The sequence below is a fragment of the Myotis brandtii genome, unplaced genomic scaffold, assembly GCF_000412655.1.
Source record: "Myotis brandtii unplaced genomic scaffold, ASM41265v1 scaffold49, whole genome shotgun sequence".
NCBI lineage: Eukaryota > Metazoa > Chordata > Mammalia > Chiroptera > Vespertilionidae > Myotis > Myotis brandtii.
The window spans coordinates 6038807-6050722 of NW_005368707.1; the positions used below are offsets into that span (position 1 = coordinate 6038807).

Consider the following 11916-nt stretch of genomic DNA (forward strand, 5'->3'; position numbering starts at 1 on the left):
TTTCTTGCCACTCCCTTCTGGCCTGCATAGTTTCTGTTGAGAAATCAGCTGACTGTCGTATGGGCATTCCCTTGTAGGTAACTAATTGTTTTTCTCTTGCTGCTTTTAATATTCTCTCTTTATCTTTAGCCCATTGGCATTTTAATGATGATGTGTCTTGGTGTGGTCCTCTTCGGGTTCTCTTGTTTGGGGTTCTCTGTGCTTCCTGGACTTGTAAGTCTATTTCTTTCACCAGATAGGGGAAGTTTTCTGTCATTATTTCTTCAAGATATTTTTAATATCTTGCTCTCTCTCTTTTTTTGGCACCTCCATAATTCGGATATTGATATGCTTGAAGTTGTGCCAGAGGCTCCTTCCACTGTCTTTATATTTTTGGATTTTTTTTTCTTTTTTCTCTTCTGGTTGGGTGTTTTTTGCTTCCTTGTATTTCAAATCATTGATTTGATTCTTGGGGTCCTCTAGTCTACTATTGAATCACTGTATATGATTCTTTATTTCAGTTAGTGTATGCTTAATTTCTAATTGGTCTTTTTTCATATCCTTGAGGTTCTCACCGAATTTCTTGGAGGTTTCTAGAAGATTCTTGAGTAACCTTTTAACCATGGTTTTGAACTCTATATCCAGTAGTTTGCTTTCATCCATTTCTTTCATTTGTGACTTATTTCTTTGTCTCCACATTTTGGCTGCTTCCCTGTGTTTGTTTCTATGTACTCAGTAGCTGCTAAGTGTCCTTGAGTTGATAGAGTGGCCTTGTGTAGTAGGTGTCCTATAGGGCCCAGTGGCTCAGCCTCCCCAATCACCTGAGGTGGATGCTCTTGTTGCACCCCTTTGTGGGCTGTGTGCACAGTTTTTTTGTAGTTGAGCCTTGATTGCTGTTGGTGTGACTGGGAGGAATTGACCTCTAAGCCAATTGGCTGTGAGGACCAGCTGTGACTATAGTGGGAAAGCTGCTGTGCAGGAGACAGCCTTATAGGGCAGGACTTGCTTTCAGTGGGGCTTTGGTGCTCCCTGAGTCTGCCCCTTGAGTGTGTTGTTTATGGATGTGAAGAGTTGTAATCTGGTATGGTCTCACACTGACCACTGGGTACACTGGCTCTTGGGTCTCCAAAGTCAGCCACTGCCTGGGGCCATCCATCAGGAGCTACAGAGGGATCTGCAGATTCCTCCTCTTTGTATCAGGTTTGGAATTGCCCAGACGAGGCCCAGCTGTGGAGCAAGGCAGGCTGGTGCTGGTACCGGGTCTTGGGCCTTCTATTGATAGATTTGGGGCTGCCTCACCCAGCTTCAGCTTGTTTGACAGGTTTTTAGCCTGAGAAAGGACAGACCATTCATATGCAAAAGTCGCAGCACACAGCTTGGGTGGGATTGTAAATTGGGTGGGGCAGAGTCACAGGGCAGAGCAAACAGAAATGGCTGCCAGTCAGCCCTGTACCAGGGAGGTCCCAGCAGGGGAACAATGACCGATGCTAGCATCTCTGTCTGGAAGAAAGTCGTCCCTGAGTTACTGCCCCATGCCAGACTGTCCAGTTTCTCCCTGTATGTGTCTGGATCCCCCAGAGCCTCACCCGGCACTGGAGCTCAGAGGAAGTAGGAGCTTGTAAATTCAGTTTGTGGTGCCGGCCTTTTAAGAGGAGCAGTGAGGGAATAAATAATGCAAATGTTTTAAAATATGATATGACTGAAGAGATTTGTTTGTTTCTATTAGTGTACTCATATTTTCTGCTAGTATTGTTTCTGCTAGTATTCTCAATGTAATAAGTAGCCTTAATTTAAAGGTTTTTTTTTAAAACCTGGAATATTAGGACTATTAAATTTATATAAGGATTATAAAAGTTCAAGTGTTGTTAGTATTCTTAATTATCTCACTCATTTTTGATTTTTCAACTTACCTTCTTCAGAATGTAAATGGGATATAAATATCGACATACAACATTCCTTCCGTATTTGGACTGGGCTCTTGAAAATATTATTGTTGACCTTTACATTCAGTTTTAACTATATGGCTCTCCACTTTATTCTCCTTTCAGGAATGATAACTTGGCCATCTGGTTAATCATCTTAGTAAGAAGAAGCCTTGTCCAGTAACCTCACAATGCCACATATGTTCGCACTGCTACCTTGAAATTAGTCAAGTTTTAAAAATAACATTAAATGCTAAACCAATCAACACTTTCTGTTATATGATAATAGAAAGCAACTATGTATTGTAATATGTATCTTTTAAAGTAGCAGTAAGGGTTAACCAAGGGTTGAAATCATAATTTGTAGGAATATAGAAACATGAAAAATTAGATAACAGAGCATTTGAGATCTTGCTTCCTGATATTGTCCTCAGTTTGGTTCAAATAAATGCTTATAAAAATTAAAAAATATTAGGTAGTGAAGATCTATGTTCCTTTTGGTTTTCCTATCGTGTTTTTAAAATAGGTAGATAGAAACCCTTAATCTACCTTGTTCTTTATAGAACACTATTTTAATAAGGACTATCCTCTATTATCAGATTTACAAAAATATGGCTTCCACATGATTAAAATCACATTTCAGAAATGAAAGTGGTAGTAGTTCTGTTGCTACATTAACCATTGAGATAATGCGATGTTATTTTGTTTATTTGAGTTACTGTGTCATTTCTCTCCTTTCAACTCTCTTATTTATTTTAGATACATTTAAATTAAGAAAAGAAAGTCAGTCAGTTTTATCATGATCATGACTATTGGTTATTTGGAAGCTAAAATATTAACTTTTAAAGTGAATTTGAATTGACTTCTTAGAAAAGTAACACATATGTACTTTATACTTTTTCGTATTTTTTAAATTCTTTTTAAAAATTTTTTTTCCCATCCCTTCACTCTCTTTGTATGTGAGTCTTTTGTTCTGAGATGGGTCTCTTGTAACAGCATATATTATGTCATATTTTTGTATCCATTCAGTTATCCTATGTTTTTTGATTGGAGCATTTAATCCATTTACATTTAAGGTTATTATTGATATGTATTTATTTATTACCATTTTAATCCTGTATGCCTATATTTCTCTCTATTTCTTCTTATTACAGCAGCTCCCTTAGCAGTTCTTGTAGTGCTGGCTTGTCTGGGAAGCTCTTTATTTCACCATCTATTTTGAATGATAGCCTTGCTGGTGTAGTAATCTTGGCTTCAGATCCTTGTTTTTCATTACCTTGAATACTTCATGCCATTCCCTCTGGCCTTTAGAGATTCTGATGAGAAATCAGTTGACAGACTTATGGGAGCTCCTTTGTAGGTAACAAATTGCTTTTCTCTTGTTGCTTTTAAGATTCTCTCTTTGTCTTTAAGTTTTGACATTTTAATTATGATGTATCTTTGTGTGGCCCTTTTTGGATTTCTCTTGTTGGGACTCTCTGTGCCTCCTGAACTTGTGTGACTTTCCTTCAGCTAGTTAGGGAATTTTTCTGCCATTATTTCTTCAACCTTGTTCGCTAGCCCTTACTCACTTTCTTCCCCTCCTGGTACTCCTATTTTGTGAATATTGTTACATTTCTTGTTGTCCCACATCACCCTTAAGCTGTCCTTCAGTTTTTAATTGTTTTTTCTTTTTGATTCTCTGATTGGGTGATTTTTTTTCTACCATGTCTCCTAATTCACTGATTTGATCCTCGGCTTCCCCTAATCTTATGTGTATTCATTCCAGTGATCTTTATTAGTGGTCTGTCGTTCTTTATTTCCCACTGATGAGCATCTTTGCCATCATTATTCTGAACTCTATATCTGATAAATTTCTTATCTCCATTTTGTTTAGTTCTTCCTCTGGAGAATTCTCCTGTTCTTTCACTTTGGGCTTGTCTTTTTGACTACCTGTTTGGATTTGTGTCTGTGTATTAGGTAGATCTGCTATGATACCCAATCTCCAGTGCAGGACAATGTCAGATGCTGTTTCTGACTGGCTCTGAGTACTTTGTTTGGAGCTATCAGCAATTCACAGCTTGTGGCTCCCTTTGCTGGGGCTAAGTGCCTTAGGAAAGGATCAAGATGTGTACTAGGGTCTGCTTTTGCTAGCCCTGGGCCCAGAAGGCGATCAGGCAAAGACTCAAATTCTCCAGAGATCCGCTTCTGTTTGCAGACCAGTTGACACTCAGTCTTGATTAGCTTCAGGCTATGGACCACAGAGTGGTGTGAGAGGTCTTCCTACAGTGTCAGGCAACTGCCTTCCCCCAAGGCAAAAACCACTTGGATAACAAAGGTCCACAGAGAAAGATGTCCTCCATATTGTGAGGAATGACTCAGCACACGAAACCGGGGTGGCTTCCTCTGAGCTCCAACCGCAACTCTAATCACACAACTCTCCTGGACTCTCCTCACACAACTCTAATCCACTCTGCCCTCCCTCTGCCAGAGCCCATGGTGGGTAGCTGCACACTTAATTTTTGTGCATTGGCCCTTTAAGAGGGTGCCTGCATTTCCAACCATCTCTCCCTGGCAGACAGCACCCCTGCTGCCTTTCACAGCCAGATGTTATTTGGGCACCTCTCTCAGTTCTGGTGCTCTGGGGCAGGGAGCCCAACTTGGGATTTAGACCCCAGAGCTCTCAGTGGGAACCCCCCACAGATGAGATATTCCTCCAGAACTTCAGCTTCTGTCTGTGGGATCCCGGCCAGTGCTTTTGTGCCTCCACACTTCCTATCAGTCTCTATAGGAAAAAAGCAGTCTCCACTTTCCATCCTTGGTTATCAGGGTTCTCTCCAGGTAGTCTTCAGTTGATTTTTCAGGATGGTTTTCTATATTTTAGTTGTATTTCTAGTTGGTCCTGGCAGAGTTTCAGTGTAGTTTCCACTTACTCTGCTGCCATTTTGGAATCTCCTTTTTTTTTTTAATTGAAATTCTGAGAGCTTTATAACAGCAGTTCTAGGACCTTTATCCTTGAGGGAAGCAGTGCAGCCTGTGGTTTAGTGCTTTTATATGATTTCTCACCCTGGTATCGTCATGTTATAAATGTGGATAATAATAATAGCACTTCCTCATGGGATTAGCAAGGATTAAATGAGGCAGCAGAAGTAAGATGCTTCATATGGTGCCTGTTCACTAGCACAGAGAAAACCCACTTTAACAAAGCACCTGCTGTGTGCCTGTCTTTGTGATTCAGATTATATCAGTCAGTGCCTCATTGTAAGAATAAAAGTTCCTATTCCTGAGGATTTTGGTCAACCAAATAAATTAGAATTGCTATTGTTCGTAGTGTAAATCATAAATGATCACAGGAAATTCTAGCCTAATCAAACGTTCCGAGAAATTTAAAAGCTTTTTAAACTCACTTTTATTTGTGAATTACTTAAGATATCTTTAAAGGTATTTTTGTGTTATTTGTGTATTGTTTTTATAAAAATGTCTCTTGACTGCACATTTTAGTCACTCTGGAATTGTTGGTTTTCCCGAGGATTCAGTCTTCTGCCTGAAGTGATCACTGCTGCTTTCTGGACTTCAGCTCTTGTACCCATGTGATGATTACTCCCAGATAACTATCTTCAGCTCCTCCTTCTTTTGACTTTCCAGTTGCTTACTGGACATTTCTGTGTGTTTCTTCCAGGATGTTTCTAACTCTACACACACAAACATAATTATCCTCCATATTTTCCTCACCTCACTTCTCCTGCTTTTCCTTGTCCTAGTGAATGGCATTCTAATAACCATCCAGCTAGTCATCAGAGCCAGACACCCAGAGTCATCCAGGCTTCTTTTTCCCTCATCCCTCACTTCAGTTAGTCAAGAAGTAACATTGACGCTGCCTCTGAAATGCCTTTATGTAATGCTTCTCTCTCTTTCCACTCCCACTGCCTTAATTAAACTCTCCCCAGGACTATTTAAACAAGCTTCCACCTGGTCTTTCTGCCTTCTGGTTTGCCATCCTTTCCCCAGGCTACCTAGTACCATTGCCATAGTGATATTCTTAAAGCTTAAATGGAATGATCTTTGTCACATGTTTAGAAACGTCTTCTAGCTCCCCATCCTATATAACAAAAGGGTAAGATGCAAATTGACTGAATGGTGGAATGACTGGTCATTATGATGCGCCCTGACCACCAAGGGGCAGATGCTCAATGCAGGAGCTGCCCCCTGGTGGTCAGTGCGCTCCCATAGGGGGAGTGCCACTCAGCCAGAAGCCAGGGGAGCACAGTGGTGGTGGCAGGAGCCTCTCCAACCTCTGAGGCAGTGCTAAGGAGCAGCGAGCCGAGTGGTGAGGAGCGAGGGCTCCCGGACTGCAAGAGGGGGGATCCCAGGCGAGAGGGCGCAGACCGAGCTGAGGGACTCCCCCGAGAGCACGAATTTTCATGCACCAGGCCTCTAGTTTCTGTATAAGAAAGTACAACCTTTCTCAGTAGACAAACAAGACCCATCATTCCTTGTCCAAAATTTCTCCCCAACCTCATCTTTTGGCAGTTCTCCCCTTGCCTTCTACACTCCATCAGTACTGACCTTCAGTAGTTCTATGATACTGTGTGACCCTTCTCACTTCCCTCTCTGACTAAACACCACTTCCCTTTGCTTTCAATGCAGGCCCTTCTCTTCCTGTTGAATGAAGTCTTCTTGACTGTCTCTTCCCCTCCCCCGTCACAAGAGCCAATCTCTTCTTTCTTTGTGCTATTAGAGCAGTGGTTCTCAACCTGTGGGTCACGAATCCCTTTGGGGGTCGAATGACCCTTTCACAGGGGTCGCCTAAGACCATCGGAAAACACATACATAATTACATATTGTTTTTGTGATTAATCACTATGCTTTAATTATGTTCAATTTGTAACAATGAAATTGGGGGTCGCCGCATTAGGAAGGTTGAGAACTACTGTATTAGTGTATTTTTATTTTTGTTTTCAGTGTTTTTAAATCCTTCATCCACCTCTTGGTCTTTCCCTACCAGACTAACCTCCAGGTCAAGAGACTGTTAATCTTTTTAGCATTCCCAGTGCCTAGTGAGGCTTTGGCATAGGTAAACATTTAATAAACAATATGAAAAATTGTTCATTAAAACAAGGATTAGAGGAGGAAGCAATATACTTAACAGAGGAATGACTAGTTCTATCAACTATTTTTTAAGTGGCATTTGGGAGAAAGTTTAGATTAACTCTGTGTGACTTTAGATGGCAGAGTTGATGTCCATAGAGACTTCTGCATCATTCCTAAAGAACACAGTGAGAATTGCAAACCAGCAGTGCCATCCTGCCTTCATTTGGAATCCTGCAGTTGACACAATTTAGGTTGTAGTACTGGCTTGGTTGCCAATTTTGTCTTTAGTGGGTCTTATTTTCTTCGTTTGTTTTTGACAGAAAAATGAAGATTATACTGTAGTAGCTCATCTATTGGTTTTGAGGACTAAAGAAACAATATTTCAGGGAGTTAGACCTGACATCAAGTAGTGCTTAATACATGTTCATTGAATTCAAATTATTCTTCTGTTTCTGGATACTTTTAGTAAAACCTAATCTCACATTAAATATAAGTTATGTGTGTGCATAAACTGACAATATTAAAAGAGATTCAATTACATTTTTTCCCCCTCAAAGATTTATCCATTGTACTGATGATTCCCCAGATCCTTGTATGGAATATGAGGTAAGAAACTTTTTAAAAATCTGAATGAAGTTGATAAACCTACATGAAGAAGTATTGAGAACTGCTATTCTTAAGTGAAATGAATGAAAACTTTTGGATTAATTTCTTTAGGAACCTAGGGTCATTGAATTTTTAAATGTATTAAATATACATATAAAAATATATATTCTCTTTCTATAGAGTGTATGTAGAAAAATATTGTCTCTCAGTATGCATAGGGAATTGGTTCCAGGACTCCTGAGGATGCAAAAACCTAGTTTGAAAAGCCTAAAAAAATAATATTCTTAGAGTAATTAAAATGAAAAAAGTTGCAAGCAGAATCCTATGTATTATGTGCTCTTGTCTGCATGTATCTAAAAAGATTTATGCATACACTATATACTCACATATTCCTAGAATACTTCTGAGAGAAATATGAGAAATTGACAACTCTGCTCGCCTCTGAGGAGAAGGACAAAGGGGTTAGATGGGGGAAGATTCACCTTTTTGTATTTTTTTAGTCAACCACAAATGTAGTACCTGTCCAAAACATTATTTCAATAACGCTATGCAAATTTTCTAAAAATTTAATATTAGTATGCAACAATTGCTTATTACCTTTTTTTGCTTAAATAAAGTTACCAGGGCTATAAAAGAATATATGCCAGCATAAGCTTTTAATGGATAAGAACAATGTAATATTTTAGTTTGGGGTTCTTTATTTAATAATTAGGTTCTTTTAAAATAATTTGACACATTTAAAGCTTAACCTAGAATATACAATGATGAAATTTTAAATCAGTGCATTTCAGCCCTAGCCGATTTGGCTAGGTGGATAGAGCATTGGCCTGTGGACTGAAGGTCTCGGGTTTGATTCCTGGCCCTGGCCCAATCCATGTGTCTCTCTCACTTCAATATTTTTTTTCTCTCTCTCTCTCTTTCTCCCTTCCAAAAATCAATAGAAAAATATCCTCGGGTGAGGATTAAAAAACAAAAAAAGAAACCAGTGTATTTAAAATTTCTAAGTCATATTTTAACCATATAGTTTTTTAAGAAAAGCAAGTTATTATAAAAAATATAAAACTACAAGGAAACATGAAACTGTTACCTAGATATGTCCTCAGTATTAGCATTTGAGGGTGTGTGTGTATGTGTGTGTGTATGTGTGTGCATACACACTTCATAAAGCCATTTGCGTATTGTTTCCCCCCCACACTTATAGCATAGTGTGGGCACTTTCTTAATTCATTAAATATTCTTTTTATCATGATTTTTAGTGGCTACTTATTTTACATATTTACTCTTTTATTTGACAAATATTTCCTAAGCATCTGCCATGTATTACATACTTGTGCTGGAACACAGAAATGAATTAATTTCTTTCCCTTAAGGAACTTACTGTTTAGTAGGGATGAGATACTTATATCAAATTATCATATAACAACATGGTATATATGCTTGCTAAAGAATGTCATGCACAATTAACTTTGGGAAGCACAGGATGTGGGGAGGGAGAATCCTGAGTCCACTGGGGGATTTGGAATGGCACGGAGAGTAATTCAAGTTCTGTCTCACAGGTTTTAGAGGGAAAAGAGCAGTATGACAGGATAAGGGAGGCTGGAGACACTAACCATTTATTACAGTTAATGTTCTCCAAAGAACATTTTAAAACAGACTCAAAGCATACATTTGTCAACTGTTCTACTTATAAAATTGTAGCAATTCAATAATGTATAAGTAGTATACTAAGTAATAATTACAGTATTAAGACCCATATATGACTTGGGTCACTGATAGAATTGGTTTTTTTAAAAATAATGCCAACATCATGGAAGGGTTATAGTGATTGTTTGTGTAATAAGCCATAATTATAATTTTAGCAGAGTACGTGTTACGGAATGATGTTTAAGGTAGATAATTTGAAATTATTGTATTTTTTTTATATTCTTAAAGGAGAGAAGAACATAGGAATTACAGGGTCACTTATGCCACAGCAGTGATAAAACTTGACTTCATCATCCTTTGGGGTCTATATTATATCGGACCTCTCAAAACAATAAATGACAAAGATGCATTTTGTCATAAAGAGTTTAACACAATCTCCTGCTTATTAGACTAATAGATCACAACTCTGTTCCCTGTATCTCACATTAATGTTTTCTGATACCCCCTTTTAAAAAAAATTTAATAATGGCAAGTGTTAAGACAGTCTGGATATAAATTTGTCTATTAGACTAGTAAACATCCCTTGTTATATAGTTGTGTTACATTTTTTCCTTTTTCTACAGCTTGTTCTTCGAAAATGGTGTGAATTAATTCCTGGAGCTGAGTTCCGATGTTTTGTCAAGGAAAACAAGCTTATTGGTAAGTTCTTTTACCCTTGAAAGTAATTGTTTAAAAAAGACAAGCTTTTGATGGAAGGAAATTTCTAGTAATTAGGAGAGGGGTATCTCAGACTCTTCCTCTATCCAGTTGAACTGACTTTGAAATGCTGAGGCCATATTCAGTTTCCACAGAACATAGTATTGTCAGTTCACCATGTCTGGATTCTGGGTTGAAAGTGAGGGTCCTTATTCTTCCCAATTTAGGATATATCTAATGTTACCTGCTGTCTCTTTGGGACTGTACTAAGTATTACTAGCTATACACTGCTTATTTCAAGCATCATAAAAAGTCAAGTTATTTTCTATTATTGGAACACTGTTTATTATTCTAGCAAGAGAAAATATGTGGACAAGTAAGTGCGTTATTTTAAAAGCCACCCATTTTCTTTCAGGTTATTTTGTTTGCTATGATTAAATTAAATATGGAAGATAATTTGCTCTCTTTTTTTTTTGTCTGCATGTTTTTCATGAACTAAAATTTATCTTCAACCAATAAAAGTGTAATTTGAACAAAATCAAATCAATATTACTTATTTATTGAATATGATGTTGGCATTTATTAGCTTACTTAAAAGAAACTTGATGTGTTGGAATTTAGCATAATATTAGGTATTCCTGAAAAAGCTGCACTTTAAGTACAGCTAAAGAAGGGAGCATATTGGCATATGATTAAGAAATTGGGTGGAAGCCCTTCTTTTAGAACACAGAACTTTTTTCCTAGGCATAGAGCAAATTGAGGGAGTTCTTCCAATAGTCTCTTTAGTTTATTTAGAATAATACCAACAAATCACTCTGAAGAAAGGAATGTTTACTTTTCCATGCCTTGAAACATCAGGGTTGTGAAGGCAAGATAGCATGCATGAACAAGAAAAGTAGACTGCTTCTATGAAGTACAATATAAATATTAAAGACATATAGTGAGGAATATTTTACATTTTCCCAAAGAAAGTGCAAAAGAATAGCAATTTATAGAGAGTTCATTGGAAAAATCAAAGAAAAGCAATTGACTATGTGTGCAGGGTAAAAATTGGTTCTTTCATTTTTTTTTATATAATAGGCATATTTATGGCTTTGAATTTTTCCATTATATTAAATAAAAATAACTACTATTTCTAAAGTAAGAATGCATGGCAGTATGGAACTATAGGATCCATATAAGGCTTTACAGCTGGTATTTCTATCGTTCAATTAGTATTCTTCTAATTGGTCTTTTGATCTACTTTAATGGTTCTGTCAAGAAGAGTTTAAATCATATTTTGGTGTTTTCTGAGTATTATGTATTAATGGAATATAAAATATTTTCTTGCCAGCTATTTCTCAAAGGGATTACACACAATACTATGATCATATTTCTAAACAAAAGGAGGAGATTTGCAGATGCATACAAGGCTTCTTCAAGAAACATATACAGTATAAATTCTTAGATGAAGACTGTGAGTATTTTTTAATGACTCATTGAAATGAAATGAAATGTATAATGTTAATGAACCTTATTTCACAGTGGCACTTACTTTAAAACTAGAGGCCTGGTGCACGAAAGTTGTGAACTGGAGACGAGGGTCTCTCGGCCTGACTTGCACCTTCTCGCAGTCCGGGATCCCTTGGGGGATGTCTGGTAGTCAGACATCCCTCTCGCAGTCCAGGACCCCTTGCTCCTTACCGCCCGCCTGCTTGCTGCTCCTTACCACTCAACTCACTGCTCCTTAGTGCTGCCACAGAGGCGGGAGAGGCTCCTGCCACCACCGCTGTGCTCGCCAGTTGTGAGCCCAGCTTCTGGCTGAGCAGAGCTCCCCATGTGGGAGCACACTGACCACCAGGGGACAGCTCCTGCATTGAGCATCTGCCCCCTGGTGGTCAGTGCGCATCATAGCGACCGGTCATTCTGATTGTTCTGCCGTAAGGGTCACTTAGGCTTTTATTATATACACTGAGTGGCCAGATTATTATGACCACCTGACGTTTGTAGGCAAATTAGC

At 38.2% G+C, this 11916-nt stretch overlaps 1 protein-coding gene across 3 annotated transcripts in view; it reads left to right on the forward strand.

The window, feature by feature from the left end:
* CDC123 (cell division cycle 123) overlaps positions 1-11916 on the forward strand; it is a 75170-nt gene that overhangs the window by 37020 nt on the left and 26234 nt on the right. For all 3 annotated transcript variants that reach the window (XM_005876571.2, XM_005876573.2, XM_005876572.2), the window contains 3 exons: positions 7529-7577; positions 9845-9920; positions 11251-11373. In XM_005876571.2, the coding sequence (XP_005876633.1) occupies positions 7529-7577; positions 9845-9920; positions 11251-11373 (248 nt within the window). The remainder of the gene's footprint in view (positions 1-7528; positions 7578-9844; positions 9921-11250; positions 11374-11916) is intronic.